The sequence below is a fragment of the Argentina silus genome, assembly GCF_951799395.1.
Source record: "Argentina silus genome assembly, chromosome: 1".
Taxonomy (NCBI): Eukaryota; Metazoa; Chordata; class Actinopteri; order Argentiniformes; family Argentinidae; genus Argentina; species Argentina silus.
In genome coordinates, this window is record NC_139655.1 from 35,315,275 (window position 1) to 35,339,646 (window position 24,372).

At 42.5% G+C, this 24,372-nt stretch overlaps 1 protein-coding gene across 1 annotated transcript; it reads right to left on the minus strand.

The window, feature by feature from the left end:
* Nucleotides 1-1,675: 1,675 nt before the first annotated feature.
* On the minus strand, nt 1,676-24,142 carry prpf4ba (pre-mRNA processing factor 4Ba; the record flags this gene model as incomplete). Its single annotated transcript, XM_083689875.1, has 14 exons — nt 1,676-1,949; nt 2,951-3,037; nt 4,902-5,053; nt 5,193-5,307; nt 5,456-5,609; nt 6,201-6,338; nt 14,725-14,872; nt 15,120-15,210; nt 17,575-17,648; nt 18,312-18,507; nt 18,832-18,913; nt 19,614-19,766; nt 20,836-20,973; nt 22,899-24,142. The coding sequence occupies 14 exons, from the start codon at nt 24,140-24,142 to the stop codon at nt 1,746-1,748; spliced, it is 2,976 nt and encodes a 991-aa protein (XP_083546001.1). The 3' UTR covers nt 1,676-1,745.
* Nucleotides 24,143-24,372: the final 230 nt, after the last annotated feature.

Consider the following 24,372-nt stretch of genomic DNA (forward strand, 5'->3'; position numbering starts at 1 on the left):
ACTATCTCTGTGGGGTGCAGTCCACATGCAGCCCATGATGTCATATTTACAGTGGTAGTCACAGAATTAAATTGTGTGGGAGACATTTTCTTTATTAAAATCTTTAAATTGTAATCTTCAATGGGGTATATTTCAGTGTTTAGAAACATCAATGACCCAAGGGAAATCATGTGGATTGCACCATTAAATTAGGATTCAATCATTCATCCTTGAGTGTGGGAGAAAGTGTGATTAGTGCATACAACAAAAAATGTAATAAAAAAACAACAGTAAAAGACTTATTCCCAATCTTCAATCAGCATTTCATTTCCATCACCGTGGTGTTTTTTTTTTTTACACATGCCATCAGAAATGACCTTGATAAGTGGCCTTGTGGAGGTCTTGTCTCTCTGAAAGTAAAGCCAGGCTGGAGAAGATGCTGCATCAGAGCCTCTTGGCAGGGGAAATCTACTGGACTCTCCTCTCAGCCACCACAGGGAACAGTGGGGGAAAAACATCAAAAACATTAATTAGTGGTGAAGAAGCACAATATTCTTTTTTTTTCCTCCTTTGATTAAGTGTAAAATATGTCAAAGATAACTACTGTACAAAGCTGGCAACCAGCTGAGTAAATTCTTCTTCATAGAAGTGTCTGCTTTGTTAGTAATACATACAGTGCATTATAAGTTTGCACTTCTTAATCAATACGTAGGGAAGACATAAATGCAAGACACAATAATAAATGGAAAAAATGCATTATCTACTTTTTTGGTGTCTTTTATTTATGTTTTGCTCCTAGGAACATCAAGGACAAAATAAAGTAGAGTAAAATTACCGCTCTTAACAAGCAGAATCAAGGATCAGAGCAGGAATATCCCTGTATCAAAAGACAACATGGTCACACACAAACATCAGAACAAATGGTAAAAGGAAGAAAGGACTTTTAAATAGTCTAACTTTTTTAGAGAAAAACACCTACAAAAATGCAACACATGGTTTTGTACACATACCAAAACTGCCAGCATGCAATATCTAACAGAGGGAGACTAAACAGTATACATAACAAAATCCTTAAGAATATGATCTGTTCCATTACTAGCAGAAAGTACACTGAAGGTGCTGCTGTTGGAATGTCCCCTCCCCCCGATTTGCTTATGCTTTTATTTAATCAAATCCTTTAAGTGGCATCGTATTTTACTGAAATGTGTGCTTTATTAAACAAACCAGATAATGAGTGGGATAGCTTACCTTCAGTGTACTGAAAGTGGTACACAATCTGCCTTAACTGAGAAAGAGCCTTCCCTGCAGGTGGGCTTGAGTAGTACCCAAGACCTGCGTTTGGTTTCGGCACTGAGTGGAGGGTAGGTGGGGGCACTTTTTCTCTTATCACCTGAGGGAGATGTGGATATACACAGCATTCATGCTGGCCTGCACCCCAGCGCAGGATAGCACAATACAGCCCACAAAGCCAAAAAAGCAGACCAAGGCCGTAATAGAGACGCTAGAGACAATGTACATACATCTTGGTCAGGTAAGGGCATTGAATACTCCAAGGTCAGGACAAATGGGCAGTGAACTATGGGACATTGTTTTTCCGCTCTTTTGAAGTGGCTTACTGCGGCTTGCTGTTTTCTTTTTTACATGGCATCTTGTAGGTAAGCTGAGAAGGAAATAAAAAGCAGAAAGGGGTTGGTAGACTGCGTTCTTAGTGGTGGTACCAGCATGTCGCAGTCAGTGCAAAGTGTGTGTATGTGGGGGGGGGGTTGTCAAATCTTTTCCTGGATGTAGGGGTGCTGCAGAGCCTGGTTGATACTGATCCTCTTGCTGGGGTCCAGCATTAGAGTCTGGTCTAACAAGTCTTTGAGCTGGACCACTTTCTTGCGCTTGTCCTCTGGGAGTCTCTGGCAGCCAACCATATCTGCAAGCAGCTCCTTAATGGGTTTGATGGTGCTCATGATTGTGACCTTCTCCTGAAGAGGACAGAAGAGGGAGAGGGGAGAACAGGGGTAAAAGAAAGAGGGAGATTGTGTAAGATTGAGGGTGGAGCAGAGGGCGAGGGAGATGGTTAAGAAAGATGGAGTCAGGGCAGGAGATAGAGCCAAAGGGGCGGACAAACAGTTGAGAGAGGGTTGAGAGAAAGAAGGGGAAAGACAAGAGCAAACAGGGATAGAAAAGAGAGCAGAGGGAGAGGAGGTAGGTAAAGAGAGAGGAGAGAGAGTTGGAATGACAGGCAGCATAAAAAGGCCAGGGAATAAGATAGGAGGTAGAAAAAGACAGAGGTATGGCATTGGAAAAGGAAAAGGAAAAAAAGCAAAAAGGTTGGAGAAGAGGAAGAAGATACATCATAGGGTCCAGGCAGGATCAGGGAGTCAGAGAAAGTGAAAGAAAGAGAGATGAAAGAAAAAAGGGATAGGAGGATGAAATGGGCATTGGTAGGGTGGAGAATGGTTGTGATAAGAGAAAAGGGGTAAAGATCAAAGTTTTTAAAAAATCATGAAGAGTAAATGACACAGTGGGGTGATGAATGAAACATAACCTGGATAAACAAATGTTAAAAAAAAACAAAAACATACAGTATACCTACACCATGGAAGATGAACATTTTGATTTTGGTGATTGAAGTCTGGTGCTACAGTATCTAGAACTGGAAAAAATATGTATTTGAATATTTGATAAATATTTATGAGGCACAATGGAAGCACCGAATAGTGTCAGAAGTGTAAATGTGGATGCAAGGCAAGCCAAATCAAGCACACTTCACATTTTTTTATATATTTGAAAAAATGTGTTTTGCCCAGGTCTGGTGCTATCCTCAAGGAAATTACATCACTCATTTGTTAAAAATCATATGATATAGCACTAGCAAGAAGTAACACATTTAACACATGATTTTCTAGAAAAAAACACAACAATGTGAAAAGGGGAATTACACTCACACATTTTTATTAAAAAGGCTAAATAAATTACCTACCCTTTCAGTTACTTTGTCTACTTCAATGAACAGGAAGTTCAAGTTTTGATCAAAGTGCTGGTCCTTGAACAGGCCTTTTCTGATCATCTGTGAAGGGGTAAAAACATGATAATTAATTTTGAGCACAGTGTGATCACATCATAATTTTGTGGCTTCCTTATTGAGCATAATTTCAAAATATGTGAAAAGAGAGCACTAAAAACATAGATTGTGTGTTATTCCCTGAAGATCAATGGTGAATTCCAAATCAATTCAAATTCAATATAAAATCCGATCTTGTGATTGTGATTTTCCATTGAGCTAGTTTGAAAATGGCACAGAGCTCATGGAAAGGATGGGAGGTAAAGGCACAAGGGGAAAAGTTAATAAAAAACTAAACTTGTAAAAAACTGTGTTCAGATGTCACCAAACGGACATAATATTAATATGCATTTCACAACAAACTCAGTAAGAGCAACAAAGTGATGGCATAGTGAGCGTTTAACCTTTCAGATAATTTTCTGTCACATCATTATTTGCACAATTTTGTGACAACAATTTCCAAAATTGCAAAGAAAACAAACTTGTATCATCAGTATGAGTGGAGGACAGATACTTTTATTTAACCTTTATTTATCCTGGGAAACACACTGAGACCAAGGTCTCTTTTGTAGGTGCGCCCTATTCACAATATAAATACAATTACAAAACAACATAAATATACAACATAGTAACACACAAAATACACACACTAATTAATCAAAACAAGAGCATGCCTCTGTGAGCTGGTTCCTAACCAAGGATTTAAAACATCTGTGTGGGACCAAGTGCTCCAACCTCAATCTACCCTGTAGATCGTTACAAGTCTGAGGAGCAGTTAATTCTGTGGACACCCATGGGACATTAAAAGGTAGCAAGCTCTGAGAGTGTGTCTGATCACCACAAGGTCGCCATGAAAGCAATAATGTGAGATAAAATGGGAGAAAATATACAAATAAATACAATCCAATGATAAGCCCTTCAAAGACTCCCAACCCACAGACTGATACTATACAAAAGACAACGGTGGGTGTGGAAACTATCCCTAGAAATGTCCGCAGAGCATAGTGATAAACCGAGTCTAGTGGTTTAAGAACTCCGTGCCTGTACAGTGCCTTCGGAAAGTATTCAGACCCCTTCACTTTTTCCACATTTTGTGTTATAGACTCAATTTAAAATGGATTAAATTAAAAGAATTTCCGAAGGCACTGTAAATTGCATCACCATAGTCGAGGACAGGGAGGAGCGTCACCTGGACAATCTTCCTCCTACTCTCAAAAGTGAAGCAGGACTTCTTTCTATACAAAAAACTATTTTAACTCTCAAATTATTGATCAGTTTTTTAATGTGCGTTTTGAAGGAAAGTTTAACATCAATACAAATACACAGGTACTTATAATGAGGGACTTGTTAAATTTGGGCTCCCTTCAGGGTACAAATTATGCTGATCACTGTATTCAATATTACGGGATCTAGAGAAAAACATAAACTAAGATCAGCAAGTATTTTTTTAATAGAATCATAACCATTCTGAAGAATGGTCTGGTGAGCTGAAGGGGCACAGGAGTAGACAGCAGTTCATGACAAACCAACATTATTTATGGAAATGATAAACAGCAATGGACCTAGAATCTAACCTTGCGGAACACCTTTATTAATATTGAGAAGACTAGATTGAAATCCATCAACTGAGATACATTGAGTCCTATCCTTCTATTTTGAAAGCAATTACATGCCGATAGATCCAAACCAATGGCAGTTAACCTCTGCAATAGGAGGACATGATCAACAGTATCGAAAGCCTTAGAGAGGTCAATTAGAGGACTATACAATGCTGTCTCTTATCCAGAGAGGTCACAATGTCATTTATAACTAGGGAAGCAGCAGGTATGGTGCCTTGTCCAGTCCTAAAACCTGACTGGTGTGCATTTACCTTGTTGGGCATCTTGCCCTTGAGGTCCATGGCAAGCTTCATCATGTGGTTGTTGGTTTTTCCTGGGAAAAGGATCTTTCCCGTATAAAGTTCATACAATGTGCAGCCAACTGACCACATGTCAATCCCATAATCGTAAGGCTTCCCAATTACTGAGGAAAAAATATAATATTAATCATAATGGATTGGATTCATAAAGTGTTTTTCCTAACTAGCTATGCATTTTACAGAAATACTGCAGGACTGACCAAATTCATATAAGAGAATTAATGTAAAGAGGAGCACACTCACTGATCTCAGGTGCCCTGTAAAACCTGCTAACTAGGTAGGGTGTGATGTCGTTATCTGCCACATTTGATGCTGAGCCAAAGTCGCAGAGCTTGAGGATGGTTTTTGATTCATTTACCTGTGTAAAAAAAACAAGGTAAGAAAAGGAAATGTATTAATTTTCTGCAATGTGCAAAGACTTTGCATTCATTAGACCCAAAATTGAATTTAAATAATCATGAGGCTGTGGGTTAGGGTTACGGTAGGTTTAGGGTGCACAAACGCACCAAGATGTTGTCAGGCTTGATGTCAGCGTGCAGGATGTTGCAGCGTTTCAGCAGCTTCAGGGCCAGGAAGAGCTGCTGGCTGTAGGACCGCACAGCTTTGATGTGCAGGCCCACATCTTTACCGTATTTCTTCAGCACCTCCCGCAGATTCATACTGGAGGAGAATGTGAAAGAGAGTACTTGGTGCCAGATCTAATTAAGTTTGCACGCCAATCAATTGATTCACAGAAAAGCATGCCAACGTGAAAATCACAAAAATAAAAATGTTGTTGCAGATAAATATTTAGCCAGCAGATCGAATATACAACATTCAACATACTCTGAAAAATGACATCTCTGATTTAGTACAGGAGGGCAGAGATAGAATCTCTGTGAGCCTCAAAAGGAAAAAGCTTATGAAGCCCTCTTAGTGCATTACTGATACCCAGAGCATTATGCTCAACAATTATGCTCTAACCCAGCCCTTACACACCGGACAGACCTACTGTAGGCTGGAACACATCAGCCGCATGTACTGTACACTATGGTGTTATATCCGAGAGAGCCAGTGCATGCTGTGCCGTGCAGACGTGCTAGTGCATGTGAAAACGTGCTGCAAACAGGGAGTAATGGTTGGTTGAGTTTCTCTGCTTTACATTTCTCTGGTGCAAGCATACACTGGCTCTCTTGGATAAAGCGTCATAGTGTTACATGTGGCTAATGTGAGTCACCAAGAAATGGATTGGAAGACACTGCCCTATTTTACCTGAGAGGCTGGAAGACCAGACAAAGGTGCTGTTTGTGGTAGAAGTGTCTGAAGAGGCGCAGGCAGTGGAACTTGTCGTCTGGGTCGGTGTCGTTGAGTTTCTTTAGAAACTCCAGCTCTTTGAGCCCCGTCTTCTGCCTGTTGGACAGGGGGAAATACCCCACTGATGAGTCTCATCCAAAGGTTACATTCATCTCTACTCTGGAAGGATACTGGTGTCCCTGTATGCTTCTCTAAAGTCACGGAAAACTCAGAAATATGTAATACCTTCATATTCCTAGCAGCAATGGAGCACTAAGCACTTTGAGTAGTTTGTCTTGCCACACCTTTGATGGTACAATTTCAGCCTGTCCCATGCTATCCTGCTCAGAATTTACATTCAGGTTGCCGCCAGCGTAACATCTGAACTGAGGGTAACACTACTCACAAAGCTCCAAAAAGACTAACCCTTTCCTGCAAGAAAATCCTCAGAAAGAGACACTGCCCCTGGCCCTCTTAAAACAGGGCTACAAACATTTTTCAATAATCATTTCATCAAGATAACAACAAAAAGCTGTACAAGAACAGTCATATAGTGCCCTGCGTAAGTAATGAGACAGTGAATGATTTTCTCTTCTTTTGGCTCTATACTCCAGAAGTTTGGATTTGAAATCAAACTATGATGAGGTTAAAGTAGAAAGGATCTGCTTTTATTTCATGGTATTTATGTTGGTTTCATCATTTAGAAATGACAACACTTTTTATACGTAGTCCCCCTATTTCAGGGCACCAAAAGTAATGGGACAATTGGCTTGACAGGGGTTTCTGGTAAGTCCAGTGTGTTCCCTCACATCATTTGTGCAGGCATAAGAGAGTATGTCAATGTCTAGTATTGATTATAGGCTTAAAAAGCCTGCAGAGGTCTGGAAAAAAAGGTATTGTGGACAGATAAGATCGCAATACCTTTGCAGTAGATCTTCCCAGCCCCAGAGTTCCCTTCCTACGCCCCCAGAATCTCAATCGAGATTTCTGAATGAGGACAAAGCTATAGTACCCTGCACAAGTAATGGGACAGTGAAGCATTTTGTCTTCTTTTGGCTCTACCCTTCAAAAGTTTGTAATTGGATTCACCAATCAGAAATTACAACACAGCAACCCATGAGCTAGATAAAGCACAGACCTCCGTGCCTTATTGCTTTTATACAACGGTTACAAAAGAAAACAAAGAAAACAATGTGACAAGAAAACAATGCCTTAAGTATGTATTTATGATTGTGGTAGTTTCTGCCCTGTGCTCAGAAATAGTTCTTGAAACGACCACTGTTGTCGTAAGGTAACGTAATAAACAAATTGTAGTAATTCGAGTGTTAGCAGGGATATGACTGCAATGTATTTTACACAGGTAAAAAGCGTCAAGCTGTTACTTTACCAGGGAACAAAGCACGGCTTCTTGTTTTGATCAAACCCGTTGTATAAGTCTACATAAAGCAGTTATTTTAAAACTCCCATTTTACCTCACATCATTGCTTTTTGTGCGAGGACATCCTGAGGGTGTCTACAGTATTGGGAAAAACTGCTTTTAGCTACTGTGCTCCTCAGACATGAAATTATCTGCAGACTGAGGTTGGAGAACATGGTCCCTTACCCTTTTTTGAAGTCCTTGGTTAGGGACCAGCTCATAGAGATATGCTCTTATTTAGATTAATTAATGTGTGTATTTTGAATTGTATTGTGTTATGTTTTAAGGTTGTTTTTTTTGGTTCAGTTCATACCTCGGTTTTTGGGTCGCGGTTAAACATAACATAAAATAAAATAAAAACGAATCCCTCTTTATGAGCAGGCCTGTGGGCGTAACTTTTATACAGGGCTTGTGTTTGGAGTACTGTACTTTTTATTTCCCAGTTTTATGTAGGGCCCTACAAAATGTCCATTTTATTTTTTTAACTCAAAATTACACCTGGAATAATTAAAATATGATAAAATTGCCATTCAAATATGAACAATTGATATTAAGTATATTATTTCAATGGAAGAGCTTCTAGATGAATTGATAGAGCTGCTACAAATGAAAATGTTAATGTCACTGCAACATTTGCAAATAATTGTGAATAAGAAAGTGTTGATGAACAAAATGTGTAACATAGGCTTATGCTGTTGAACTGGGACACTCAGGTCATTTTTATAACTTTTTTCTACCAATCTGTAATCTTTGTGCTACCTGGTGCACGCGGCATCATAAATTGAGTGCACTCAGACTCAAGAAAAGTGACAGAGAGATGCACAGTGGAATTTAGTGGACTATCTGACTCAAAAAAGTGATCATGGTAGTATTCTGTCATGTACTTTGCAGTATCTGCTGAATAGAGAGCTGAAGTCGGCTCCTCTCCTACTTTTGGTACTAGAAGTGCTGCTCTGTTCCTCATTATCTGGATTTCCAACCTGTATTGGAAAATGTATTAGATCAAATCACGCTCAATATATATATTAAGCCTAACAATATATGTGTGATATAACTACAACAACAAAGTTAGGAGTTAGTAACCGACGAAGAGCTCTAATGAACTACATTTCCCTTGAGGCCGTGCTGCTCCGGTGCTGAGTCTCCTCACAAACTGCACACTTGTTCATCATGACCCATCTCCAACATGCTTAATCATCGCCAACATTTATTAATACACAGGACAAGATGTTATAATCCCTTGTGCCATGATCCAAGGTAAAACAGATGTAGAAGGCCAAATCAAACCAACAAAGCGAGTGATATATCCACCATTCGATGCAACACCATAGCAAACATCAGGCTACGCCGTCATAGGTCTACGGAGTCATTCCTCAGGTGGTACCATTCACCGGTTACCTACTCTAGCCAACTGAGGTAAGCAGCATGTCATTGGGGTTATCAAGTGGGCACCTTCTGTCACCGGTGTTTCGTTAAGTTAGGCCCACGACACCTCGAGAAGGCTTAACTGTGTAGTCCAGCGTCCTGGAAACACCCCCCTCAACACCACTACCTCAATACTATCTTTAACTTAAACCCTACAACCAACCTATCAGCCTACCCACCCCATCAGTGTGTGTGTGTGATGCCCTATCTAGGGTAAATGTTTTCTGTAAGGTAAGGGAACGGTGTATGTGGGGGCCTAAATAGTGTGTGCATGTGTTTATGTTTATGTCTTTATATAAGTGTAGATGCAGGGATTCAAACCCTAATTTAGGGTAGAGGGAAGGGTTAGAGGTGGGGAAGCCCCCGGGTGGATACGGTCCCGGATTAGGGAAAGGAGGGGTGAGTGTGCCCTTTATTTATGTTGTGGGGGAATGTTTGTGTCCGTGCAACTTCATGGCTAGCCTACACTGGCTAGCAGTACTAACCCCCCCCACCACACTATGACACGATATCCTCTCATAAATATAGCCAAACAATGGCAGTACAAAACCCCTCACCACCACAATATGACACGATGCCTTCTCATTAATATAGCCAAACAATGCCAAGCTATGCTACCTCATGCTCTAGTCAAGTCGCTGTTGCATCTTACCTTTAACGGGAACCCCAGCTACTGATCTTCCGCCTCAGCCACAGCCACTGGCTAGCGCTCTCCGCTGCTACCGACATATTCTTTATCGCCAGTTTCAATTCTCGTCCGCGAATACCCAGCTCCGTTAGCAGTGCATAGGTTGTCTTGGCCACAAATCCTCGACAACCAATTTCCACTGGGCGAACAAAAGCGGTCCACCCACGCTGTGTCGCGTCTGCCGCTAATTCTGCATATTTAGCTTTCTTTCGTTCATAAGCCTCGTCAACCCGGTCTTCCCAAGGGACCGTGAGTTCGATAATATAAACTAGCTTCTGTGCTTCAGACCACAGCAGCATGTCTGGCCGCAAATTAGTGCTAGCAATTTCAGCCGGTACGGGTACGATTAGCTGTTCAATTAAATCTACCTTTAACTTCCAATCTGCGCCAGTTCGCAACTGTCCCTGCGCGCAGCTGCGCCCTGGCCTCCTTACGCCAGTCTCTCCCTCTCTTATAAATGCAATGTCTTTCCGCTGGCCACTACTAGCTAGCGAGTTTACTTCTAGCCGTTTTCCCTCAACTGCAGCAGCTAAACATTTCAACACTTGATTGTGACGCCACGTGTATCGCCCTTGAGAAAGACTGATTCTACACCCAGTCATTATATGCCTAAGTGTGCATACGCTGGAACATAACGGGCAGGCAGCATCCTCACCCAACCATTGATTAAGATTTTGGGGAGATGGCAGTACGTCATAAGTAGCCCCTATGATAAATTTAATTCTGCTTGCCTCCATGCTCCACAAATCCTTCCACTTCAAGCTTCTCTTCACTACACTCTCCCAGTTTACCCACTGGCCTTGTTTTGCCTGTGCCACCGCCCTTGTACATCTTATCATCTCCTCCTGTCTGTGTATTTCTTCCACTACCAGTTTCCTCCTTTCTACTGCTGTTGCCTTACTCCACACAGGTTTTCCTGCACACAGCCCTAGACCTCCACGTCCATGCTGAACCTGCCCAATGATATCCCTATGGCTAAGGGCTGCCTGTGCCTGTTGCACTGCCTCTTTAGGCTTCCACTTCCTTCCAGTTTTAACTATGGGCGCTGCACTTCTAACAACTGGGTCCTTTGACTGGGTTAGAGTCATTTCCAGTCTAGCCTTGGCACATTTAAATTCCTCTGTCAGACTAGAAATCGGCAGCTCTAGCATGCCCTTTCCATACAGGGCCACACTGGTCAGACAGCGCGGGGCTCCAAGCCACTTTCTAATATTAGAGTTAATCAACCTTTCCATTTTTTCAACCTTCGATATGGGAACCTCGTAAACTGTCAGTGGCCACATCAGCCGAGGCAACAATCCAAACTGTAGGCACCACAACTTTAGCTTGCCTGGGAGCCCTGACTTATCTATACCTTTGATGCCTTGAATCATCTCCTGCCTCAACTCCTCACATTGACTCTTGTCATTGAGGCTTGCGTCATACCATCTTCCTAAGCTTTTAACCGGTTTCTCTAACACTGTTGGAACCACTTCCCCACCAATGAAAAACTTTTTATCAGCTATCTTCCCTTTGACAATGGAGATACTCCTAGACTTGCTTGGCTTCACTTTCATCCTAGCCCATTCTAGGTTGCTATTTAGTTTATCCAGTAGCCTCCTAGTACAAGGGGCTGTTGATGTCATAGTTGTCATGTCATCCATGTAAGCCCTGATTGGTGGGAGGCGCAGCCCTCCCTGCAACCTTTCCCCACCCACTACCCATTTCGAGGCTCTGATTATGACTTCCATTGCCATGGTAAAGGCCAAAGGGGAAATTGTACAGCCTGCCATAATGCCTATCTCTAGCTGTTGCCAAGCTGTAGTGTACTCTGCTGTAGTAAAACAGAGTTGAATGTCACAAAAGTAAGCTTTAACTAACCTCTTTATACTGTCTGGCACTTTAAAAAAGTCAAACGCCTCCCATAACAGACTATGCGGTACTGACCCAAAAGCATTCGCCAGATCCAAAAATACCACATGAAGGTCTTTCTTCTCATGTCTAGCTGTCTGAATTTGATTCCAAATCATGCTGGTGTGTTCCAAGCACCCAGAGAAGCCTGGAATTCCAGCCTTTTGCACCGTAGTGTCAATTAAGCTATTCTTTACTAAGTAACTAGACAACCTCTGTGCCACCACACTAAAGAAAACCTTCCCTTCCACATTAAGAAGGCTTATAGGCCTAAACTGACTAATGTCTACAGAGTCTCTTTCTTTGGGAATAAAAATTCCCCCTGCTCTACGCCATGCCCTAGGAATAACCTGTTTCTTCCAGACTACCTTCATCAATGTCCATAAGAACCTCAGCACATCTGGCGCACTCTTGTACAGCCTGTAAGGGACTCCATTGGGCCCTGGGGCTGAAGACGCCCTAGCCCGCCTTACTATCTCTTGTACCTCTTTCCACCTAGGTGGGCTATCGTCACACTGACTGGTTATCTCTCCAATAGGTGGAATGTCAGGGGGGAGGGGTAGCTGTCTAGACCTTTCTCTGTCTCTATGCACTTCCTCCAGATGTCCCTCAAGCTCCTGTTTTGGAGCCCTAAGGCTACCATTTTTCCCCTTACTAAATAACGATTTCACAAATCTAAATGGATCTTTGTAAAATGCTGTTCTAGCTCGCTCTCTCTTTTTCCTGTTTTTCCTAATGCTCTCTGCTCTTCTTAACACTGCCAGTCTCTCCTTCACATCTACCTGCAGCCTATTTAACCCTTCCTTCTCAGCCTCTGTAGCTTTCCTCCACTGTTTCCTGAGCTGTCTTCTCTCCCTGATAAGTCTATCCATTTCCTGTTGGCGCCTAGATTTAATTACCTCAGTACCTGTCTTCTTCTTTTTCTCGGACACGCCAAATCTTTCTGCTCCATAATCATAGATAATATCGCCCATTTTCTCCAGTTTACTCTCGGCAGTACCTTTCAACTTGTCTAAAATCCTACTCAAGTCACTGTTGATACCTTCCCATACCCTGTTTTCTGAAGCCCCTGGCCATTTAACTCTCGGCTTCTGGGCACTAATCTTTTCCCTTTTGGGCTGGCTGGTCTCTCTGTCTTCTTCAGTGCTAGGACCTACTTCAGGGGTGCTGATGTCCTGCGAACTGTGGTTTACTTCCTGCCGCTGGACTTCAACCGACTGACTTGACATACTTCTGAGGAAATAATTGTCAATGCGGGATCCCTGTGTTCCCTCTACCAAGCACTTCCTCCTCCCTTGATGGATTCTAAGACCCTTCAAAGTTGTTACCTTTTGCCAGCCGCATGAACAAGTTTGGAGCTTCTTCCCACCCATCTCTGATCTAGTGCCTTCCACAGCCATGTTTTCCCTACTCGTAGTCAGGTCCGTTCCAGAGTCAATAACCATGTTAGCCATAGATGAGTCATCTTCCGCCCCCGCTCTCGCAGACTCTAGGGGTGTTTTTCTCAAAGTCGTTTCTGTAGCTAGGTAGGGTGTAACCACTAGGTTTATACAACCTTGGTTACTGCAGCATTGAGTTGCTAACCCAATGCCGCCCCGGTGGGGTCTATTTCCTCCTGTCAGCTGTCTTTCCATTCTGTCACAAGGTCTTTCCCTAGTTGTCAGCTGCTCTATTCACAACAGTCACTAGCCTAAGCTAGCTTTAGCATTTATTAATACACAGGACAAGATGTTATAATCCCTTGTGCCATGATCCAAGGTAAAACAGATGTAGAAGGCCAAATCAAACCAACAAAGCGAGTGATATATCCACCATTCGATGCAACACCATAGCAAACATCAGGCTACGCCGTCATAGGTCTACGGAGTCATTCCTCAGGTGGTACCATTCACCGGTTACCTACTCTAGCCAACTGAGGTAAGCAGCATGTCATTGGGGTTATCAAGTGGGCACCTTCTGTCACCGGTGTTTCGTTAAGTTAGGCCCACGACACCTCGAGAAGGCTTAACTGTGTAGTCCAGCGTCCTGGAAACACCCCCCTCAACACCACTACCTCAATACTATCTTTAACTTAAACCCTACAACCAACCTATCAGCCTACCCACCCCATCAGTGTGTGTGTGTGATGCCCTATCTAGGGTAAATGTTTTCTGTAAGGTAAGGGAACGGTGTATGTGGGGGCCTAAATAGTGTGTGCATGTGTTTATGTTTATGTCTTTATATAAGTGTAGATGCAGGGATTCAAACCCTAATTTAGGGTAGAGGGAAGGGTTAGAGGTGGGGAAGCCCCCGGGTGGATACGGTCCCGGATTAGGGAACATATTAAGTTGTGATCAGCTGCATATACCAATCAGCTGCATACCTCTAGTCTAGGCATACAGGAGTGAAGCCAGGCCCAGGACACAGACTTCTCTCTTTCTCCCATTTATTCTAGGTAGACTGATGACAGTGGATATGTCGAACGACAGGTGTGAAACAGCGACGACTGGTGGCTGAAACTGAGGTGACGTGTTCAACACTCAAAATACTAATATAACTCAACACTTGCCCGGTTTTGATCACAAAATTAATTGGTAATATTTATAATCCAAACATTATATTGTTATTTTAGACATTAATCATATTATTTCACATTATAAAAAGTATCACATCAGGTTCAGTGTCTCCTGTGCGCCAGTGTTTGGTCTTGGAATATAGTAGTAGTTTGTATCGTGGTATTTTTGTACAGTCTTGTACCCTTAACATTTTAATGAAAAAAATATATCCGTGGTTGCTTTCCTGTAAGGTTGATGTGTCATTAATAACACCAGGGAAACAGTCAAATCTTTGTATTGAAGTGAAATCATTGATGGTACAAAGCCTCGATGGAGCATTTCCTGTATAAATTCTTACTTCTGGTACCAGCGCTTTATACCAGGGGCTTGGAGACTACGTTTTCAAAATTTGTTTTTACCCATTGTCTCTACGTGTCATCATTCTAGCATGGCACCGCTTCGCCTGAACTACCCGTCTTATAAATCGTGGAACGATTCTTGATTTTTAGAGATAGGGTTAGGGTTAGGGTTAGGTTGGTAGACACTCACATGAGCTCATTGTTGCGAATGATCTTGATGGCGACCTCCTGGCTGGTCCGGGCCACATCTCTGGCACGGATGACATTGCTAAACACACCCTGGCCCGTGTAGCCGTACACGCTATACCTCTTGTCCAGCGTCTCTCCTATATTCACACCTGTTATGCAGGAAAATACTTGAGATTAGTGCTGATGATGAATAGGAGACATTTTCTCTCACACAAACATAACTGTCCTTTCACCCATTGCTCACATGCTGAGAAATAATAACAAACCTAATGTATATGCAAATCAAGGTCTATTACAGTGGAAAAGATGTCTATCTGAACATAATAGCACACATAGAACATAATGATGACAATGACTTTATGGTTGTGATTAATGTTATGGTAGTGATAAACTTACGGTAATAGCCCTCTGCATCTGTCCAGTTATCCCTGAGGTTGGGGTTCTCCTTAAAGTCCTTCCCGATGCCTGCCGCTCTAAGCCGGGCACTCTGTAGTGGTCATAGATCAGTTTTTAAGATGTAAGACCAATGTATTTTTTTTCTGAACTATAAAGATAGTTTTCCAAAACTGTCTTCCGAAACTGGACTAAAACATTTATACAATTTAAACTGTACTGTTTAACTGCAACTGTACAGAATCAATTGCTGGACTGCAACTGTACAGAATCAACTGCTTACTTTATTAAACCAGAAACGCCTTAGCTTTAGGGTAACTCACTTAATACTATACCTAACCCATGGAACACATCTTGAAAACCTTCATAACCCATGCATTTCTGAACATTCTAGTACATTCACAGCAAACGTTGTAACAATGGTAGGGGAACCTCTTGGGGAACCCATGAAATTTGTCCTGAGAAACTTATGTATATACAACCTTGTACATATGGGATATACAGTGCCCTCCATAAGTATTGGAAAGAGGAAGCATTTTCTCTTTTAGCTCTATACTCCAACAGCTTGGATTTTAAATCAAATCAAATTTAGGTTAATGTAGAGATTTTCTGCTTTAATTCAATCTTCTCTTTTTTCAGATTGGTTTCACCATTTACAAATTACAACCCATTTTATACATAGTCCCCCTATTTCGGGACACCAAAAGTATTGGAAAATTGGCTTGACAGGTATTTCAGGTAAGTCAGATCTGTTCCGTCACATCATTTGTGCAGGCATAAGAGAGGTGTTAATGTCAAGTATTGATTCTAGGCTTTGCATTTGCCTTTGGAGTCTGCTATTGGTGCCTGTCAACATGAGGACCAAATAGATGTCAATGAATGTCAAGGAAGCCATTATGAGGCTGAAATATCAGAAACAGCCAAAACCTTAGACTCACTAAAATCAATAGCTTGTAACATCATTAAAAAAGAAAGAAAGCACCGGTGAAAACAGTAGTCACAGACGGGCTGGTAGGCCAAGGAAGACTTCTACAGTGGATGACCCCAGAGTGACTGCAAGAGGATTGACCCAAGATTTACAGCATACCACCTCATCTGTGAAACATGGTGGACGGGGTGCTATGGTTTGGCCATGTATAGTGTGGTGGATGTCTAGGATTTACCACTCTGTACCTTCAGCTCTTCGGAGGTGAGATTCAAGAAACAGTCTTGAGTAGCCACAATATCTGAGTCTGGTATTTATTGCTTGCAAAAGCTCAGTGTAAATCCGGCGGTCTGTTCAGCACAAGTCTGAAGAGGCGATTATCAGGTTTGTCTTTTATACAGATTAAACATAATGGTAGGCGCCGCCAAGGCTATCACCGACAAGCTTGTGCTTATGTGAGAGGAGGCGGGAGAGAATGAACAATGGGGAGACTTTCTTACTGATCAATCAGAGCTTTCTTACTGATCAATCGGCGTTCAACACTTCACACTTATCCACCTTCCTGTCGGCAAGATGGGTCTGTTCCTTTGTTCTTGCTCTCCCCCCACTACTCCCTCCGAAACCACCGCTATCCATATTGTAATTATCCGCCGTTTCTCAAAACAATGGCTATAGAACTTCAGAGGTGTAGCAAGAGAAAATGTATTGTATTGTATTTTCTATAACAATAGCTGCCACAAAAACTGGCTTAAATGACAGCAGCAGCAGAAGTGTATAGAAACATCTTGTCTGCTTGAGCACAAGCAAATGCCTCCAAATAGAGTTTTTCCAAACCCAGGGCCAAAGAGCGGAAAGTTCTTGACTGGCCAAGTCAATCTTCAAATTTAAATCCAATTGAACATGTATTTAATTTCCTGATGATAAAAAGACCTCAAAACAAACAACAACTGAAGATGGCTGCAGTACAGGCCTGGCAGAGCATCACCAGAGAAGATACCCAGCGTCTGGTGGGGTCACTCGGTCGCAGACTTCAGGCAGTTATTGCATGCAAAGGACTGTCCACCAAATACTTAAATACGAGTACTTAATTTGGACATTTAATGAATCTGTCCCATTAATTTTGGGTAACCTAGTAATTGTTTGATTTCAAATCCAAACTTTTGGAGTGTAGAGTCAAAAGAAGAACATTTTTTTCACTGTCCCATTACTTACGAAGGGCATTGTATTTCAGTGCCCTGCTCAGGCGGAGTGTGTAGGCTAGACATACTGGACGTTCCTAGATGGCTTTATACTGCGGCTTCTTTCTGCACGGCACTCTCATCATCCTTCACTGAGTTGTTCTAGCGACAAAGATATCCTGCGATTGGGCGCTTTGTGGCGCAGTAATGCAAATACCACATAACCGCAAGGACATATCTTGCATGTCATCCCTCCTCTCTCACCCACCCTTCCTGTCAATATATACTGTCTCTATCCCAATAAAGCAGAAGTGCCCTAAAAACATACAAAAATGGATGACACAGCAACACTCACGTCAAAGTATGCAGTGAACATGTCATCTGATTCTGTAAACATATCTGGGGCCGATAGCTTCTTGGAACTTGATCCTTTATGAAAGAAGAGAAAAGAGTAAAGAATTACGAATGGATAATGGACTGGATTTGGAACTGACACTGAATGCAGGGGAAGAAATTGGACACTCTTCTTCGATTTCTACCCCCACCAGCATCCCCTGACTGAGTCAAATGCAGTGTAGAAGTCCATTTCTCATTCAATCACAATAAACAACAAAACAGGACGCCACTACTGCTAATGTTGCTGCTATTGCTACAATAATTACTTGTGTGGTGACAGCAAGTAATATATAAAGTATAAAGCTAAGATAGTAAAGATAGTCATATAAAGTATGACTGTCATCATTAAATTAATCCACAAACTCCAGTATCCACAAAATCCAGTATCCACAAACACACATATAGGCCACATGTATTGTAAAATGTAGTAAATAATTAAATTAGATATATACCAAGGATGTTGTGGCCCATAAAAGAGACCATCTTTTTGGATGTTGACTAGATAGCATTGCATTCACCCACCTATTACTCTAAACTAGCGTTGTTAGCATTTAATCAGCATTTAACAATGGCATCTCCACTGGCATCAAGAGTTCATTCACTTATTTTTTAACAGTACATGATGCATACAAATACACATACACAAAACATGAAATCAAATACAGGATGTGATTTTCTGATTAAAGGCGGACATACCGTCCTCCTGGGAAATGAGGTTGTGTTTGGCCTTTATGTTGGCCTCGAAGGTGTCCATGTTCTCTCGCTCGTATTCCTTGACGTCTGCGGCAACACGCTCCAGGATGCCGTCTGGAGAAGGCGAGCGGCTGCGTGTGCTGCTCTGAGGGCTGCAGGGCACGGACATGTTGCCGCCCTTGTTTCCTCCCATGTACTTCTGTCAGTGGAAACACACATGGACACGTGTGCCAAGATGGCCCAGTGCAAAGACAGACAGACCACAGACACACCGACACACAGCAATTGTTAAGGGAAACAACTTTGACCTGCTCTCTACACCAACATTACTCGTCACTTTTCTTTGCCTCTCCGTTGGAAAATGATTCTATGATTCTACATCAGGGACATGCACAGCAAGGGTTAGGGGGCAGACATGTAGACAGACATGACAGGTGAAATAGCAACCAACAGCACATACACTTCTGTGTGGTAACGTGGGTGCATGTTGACTCAGGGAGACAGCGGGGCCATTTTCACCCACCTTGACAATGGCGAGGCGTTGTAGTCTCCTTTGTTCAATGAGAGCCTCCTCGTCTTCCTCATCCACATCATAATCCTCCAGCCTAAACATGACATACTACGTCAACTAGGTGTGAAAATGTACACGAATACACAAGTACCTTATTTTCTACTTAATTTTTTTTCATCAGGCTTTGTCTAAGTTCTGTGCGGCGCTACATTGACTTGGTAGATGAGGGAGACAAGATGAAATGCAAACTTTGCCAGGTATAATTGAAGTACCATAAAAATACAGCATCAGTGCCAAATCATATTAAATGGAAACACCCAAAACCCCAAGTGAAGCCAGTGCCAGCAGTGCAGGCCTGCAGCACCAGAAAACAGATAGCTTATAGGACGTACATTAATCTGAATCGGATATTCAGATGTGCATGAATAATGAGATTAATCATTTAAACACATACAGATGCTGAATATCAGCTTCATTATTCTGAATTCAAGTTTTTTCTCAAAGCAGATCGCATGGAAAGCGAGGGGCAGAGAGCGTTTTCTTTGTTCTCAGATGTGAGAGAGCACGAGAGGGATGGAGCTGGTGCGCTCACTTACGCATACACAGTGCGGAAGGAGTGAGAGAGAGAGATCTGTCGGATAATTATGGATAATAACGGATAATAACGTTGGTGAAATGAATGAACAAAGCCAAGATAGCACTAGTCACCTACAGTCCGTTAAAAATCGCTAGCTTCGATAATTTACTGTCACAGAATCAACTGTCTTGGATTGACTACAGATCACTGTTCTCACACATCATCATCTGACTCCTCCTGGTCGGCCCTCATTCCCTCTGAGAGGCTTCCCTTGAACTTGTCCTCTTTGTCCCTGCTCCGTCTCGTACTCCGATCCCGGGATCCAGAACGCCACTGCCGCCTGCGGCCCAGCCTGTCCTGCTCCAAGAACCTATGAAAAAGAGCCATGGGGACACAGGAAACCCTAAGCATATTGAGAGCCTAGTGATTCTTAACTCCAGTCCTAGGAGTCCCGCTGTATATGGAGGTTTTCCCATCAACTGGTTTCTCCAATTGATTAGTAACTACTTGAATTATTCCAAATAAACTATTTGAGATGTCAAAGTTCTGTTTGTCTGTCTTACATTTCTAAAATAGGTGATTCTCAGTGTCTCTACAATGCATGTGTGTAACTACAACATTAACAGAAATCAGGCTTTGATGTAAGTGGAGATATGCACCAAAACTGGAATAACACACAAGAACATATCTTAGGTGATGCACTTTGCTGACCTCTTTGGCAACATTGAAAATAAAATAAAAACCTAAATATAGTATGTTTTCTAATATCGGCAAATGTGTACATATCCATGTATTTTAGGGAGGTGCCAACAACCTACTTTTTAAGTAAAAAGTACAATGTATAGACCTACAACGGGTAGGATTGGAATTCCTATTCCTATTATACCCAATTTAGGTGGAGGGTCTGGGAGTCCAATTCCCAGAAACGTGGTGTTCTATACGCAAATTTCATGAAATTTCATGCAAAGCAGCAGTTTGTTTGCTACCAAGCCACAACACTGGGAAGAACCCAGTGCTATTTTACTTTGAAAGAGCAGAAGGCAAAAATCAGTTACATCCCTGGCCAATTGTAAACAAAACTGTCACCCTTAGACACTCGATTTTAGAAAGCGCTTCTCGCAACCAAAACAGCATTCATAAGTAAAATATTTATTTTAAAGGATCTCATTCCCTGATCGCGACAAATTAAACACAGTCATTACAACCATTAGAAAGTTTGATCTTTACATATTACACCTTTAAGTTAGTTCAAACTATTTTGTCATCACTAGTCTCAGAGAATGACATTCTTCCTGTAAAGGTGAGATGGTTTTACAAACTACCCAATGCGTGATGAGTAACCTGGTCTGAGGCCCAAAGACTACCAGAGCTTATGCTATGTGGTTTTGAGGTTGTGCGAAGACCCATGTTCAACACCCTATTTCTCCACCTCCACTTACCTCCGTCTGAGTGGGGACCTGCTATGTCTTCTAAGCGAGCGAGACCCCCGTCTGAAAGGTGAGTGACTAAGCCTTCGCCAGGCACCAAGGGCCGGAATGGCGTCCCTGCGACCCACTGTTTCATCACGGCTACGCATTCTGAGGAGCAGGGAACAATATACGCCAATTACCAGATGCTTTTATCTAAAACAACTTACAGTACAGTGAGTGCATACAGTGCCTATAGAAAGTCATCATACCCTGTGAAATCTTTACCTTTTGTCACATTACACCCTGGAATTTAAAATAAATAAAATCTAACTTTTTTGAGCTGTATGTACACATTATAACCCTCATCATCAAAGTTAAAATAAAAAGTTAAAAAATTCTGGACAATTATTAAAAATTAATTAGTGAAATACCTGGTTTGGTTAAGCCCCTTAGAGTATACCATTACAAACTTGCTCAGGTGCAACCAATCAACTTCCAGATCAAACACCAGGCTAATTGCCCCCCACCTGACATCAATTGTAGTGGTTTTGATTACTTCAAAATAAAACCAGCTGTTTCTTGAGGATTCCACTAAGTGCCAAGAATTCACCATGGTTGGAAAAGTACTTTCAAAAGGCCTCCGGGATAAAGTTGTAGGAAGTTAGGTGAAGGCTACAAAAATATTTCGAAGGCTTTAGCTATCCCTCTGAGTACCGTTCAGAGCATCATTAAGAAGTGGAAGGCGTATGGCACCACCAATACCTTGTCTAGATCAGGCCGTCCGTCCAAAGTGGATGACCGAGCCAGGAGGACATTGATCAGAGAAGCTACCAAGAGGCCAAAGGCAACTTTGAAGGACTTACAAGTCTTTATGGCTGGGACTGGTCTGTCTGTGCATGTGACAACAATCTCACAAGCTTTACACAAAGCTGGCCTGTATGGCAGGGTAGCAAGAAATAAGCCTTTTCTGAAAAAGTGCCACACTCAGTCTTGTTTGTGCTATGCAAAAACATACCTGGAAGATTCTGTTGCCATGTGGAAAAAGGTTTTATGGTCAGACGAGACTAAGATTGAACTTTTTGGAACTGAACTCCAAGCGCTATGTTTGGCGAAAACCAAACACAGCACACCACCCAAAAACACACCATACCTACTGTGAAGCATGGTGGTGGCAACATTATGTTGTGGGGATGTTTCTCTTCAGCGGGGACTGGGCAATTGGTCAGGATTGAAGGGAAAATGGATGCTGCCAAGTACACCCAAATTCTTGAGGACAACTTGCGTCCCTCTGCTAGACAGCTGAAGATGGGCAGGTCATTCACCTTCCAACACGACAACGATCCTAAACATACCGCCAAAAGAACAACGCAGTGGCTTAAGGATAGAAAGGTGAATGTTCTTGAGTGGCCAAGTCAGAGCCCTGACTTAAATCCAATAGAAAATCTGTGGATGGACTTGAAGAGAGCAGTCCATCGCCGCTCACCACGGAATTTGACTGAACTCGAATAATTCTGCAAGGAAGAATGGGCAAATATTCTCCAATCTAGGTGTGCAAAGCTAGTAGAGACATATCCAAACAGATTGATGGCTGTAATTCCAGCAAAAGGTGGCTCTACAAAGTATTAAATCAGGGGAATGATGACTTTTCTTTTTTGCCGTTTACTACAAGTGGAGTAAACGGCAAACTAAGAAATAATAATAAACAGGCCAACAAGTACAAGGCAACGGGTAAACGACAAGATAATACGGACAGACTGGCAGGCAGAACAGCAACCTCAGGCATACATAATACATAATTGCTAGAGAAAAATCTAAAGAGGGGTGAGGTCATCAATATACATAATTATTACGTAACGTTAGATAGATAGTTTGAGTTATTAGTTGTTATTATTTTTTATGTAACCTGTGCCTGGCTCAGAAAATAATTGTATCCTGTTTAGGATGTTTAGCCTGTTAACTGTCTACATGTAAGCAAAAAGAAAAATACATAAAATACATAATTTCTAAATAAGTGAAGACATTTTGAGGACTCTTTGGTCCATGTGATGAATTCTGTGGCTCGTATCAACATGAGGTCGAACAATTGGGCTGACCTGACAGTTGAGTCTCTCTGATGCTCCATCTCTGTTCCCCCTCTTCTCTCTAGAGTACTGGCGTGACCCTCTCTAGGAGGTGACCTGATGCGGGATGGTGAACAGCTCTGCTTGGCCCTCCGGTTGGCTGTCTGGGTGTTGGATGTGTCTTGGTCATCCCACTGTTGTGCTGGGGAGACGCTATGCTGCCCTTGAGGGCTAGAACTTCGTCTGTGGCCCGGTGAGCAGTTCTCTTTCTCAGAGGAAGCAACCTTGGAGGGAGAATTGGTCCCCTTTTTGTCCTTGTCCCCTTCCATGTCCTTGTCCATCTCTTGCCATCTAGCCTTGCTGTCTTTGAAAAGGTAGCAACGGTCCTTGGACCTGCCCCGCCTCTCGACTGACTTGTGGTTGTGGGCGCTGCGTTCCTGGTTTCGGGTGTCTCTAACCTGTGCCGGTAAAGAGGACTGCTTACTCGTTTCAAGCCTCTGCTCCCTTTCCACTGGCGAGGACTGGCAAGCTGGAGATTTGGACCGCTGGGCCCTTTCCTGGGAGGGCTCTGTGCTACGAGAATGTCTCAGGTCATGATACCAGGACCTGCTCCTGCTCCAGCCTTTTATTCGGTCTTCAGCCTCCCCCTCCATCCCACTCTTCTTTTTTCTACTGGGATTGTTCTGCCTAGCAGCCCGCTCTTTGCCCGACCCTTGGCCCTTGTGCCCAGTCAGGGTCTTACTCACTGACCCCCGTCTCCAAAGGTCCTCCCCGTTCCATGCTCTCTCTTGAATCTCCCCATCCTCCTCTGAACTAGAGTGGTAACCCTGCAGTATAAGGCCCATACCTGAATGCACATTGCCCTCCATCAGTTCACTGTCCAGCTCAGCTTTAATCATGGCCCTCTGCTTCTCCAGGTCCTCCAGCAATGCCATGTCATCCATTCTTGATTGCTTAGTGGAGAAGGAATATGGGAAGTCATCATTGTTGCCCCCACTGTTCCCTGGAGAGTCAGCAGCGCCTTCAGCAACCAAGCTGTCTTTGTATTTGTGCCTCCTGTGCTTATGTCTGTGCTTATGGCGCCGGTCCTTGAGCTCTGGGGAGTGCTTGTGTCTCTTATGTTTGCTTTGACGCTTGTGTTTCTTTTTCTTGGGCACAGGTTTGGACGACACCGCGGCCTTCTCACCTCCCTCATTCTCTCTCTCGCCACCATATGTGTCCCTGTCTTCTTCATTCCCACTCCTTCCCAAGTGTTCAGCCGCCTCTCCCCTTAACATAGGAAGGACAGTGTGTTAACATGGCATCACAACCAGGAAAAGGCGACAAAATCTACATCTGAAAATGTTTGCTCGTTTTCATAAAATCTAAGATTAATAATATTACAATAGGCCTAATAATAATTCTGTATTTCAAGCCTAAAGGACCAATTATTATTATTAGTCTCATCACATTAAGGTACTACTGTGTACCTGATATACAATCCCTGTACTGTATGCATGCATCAATT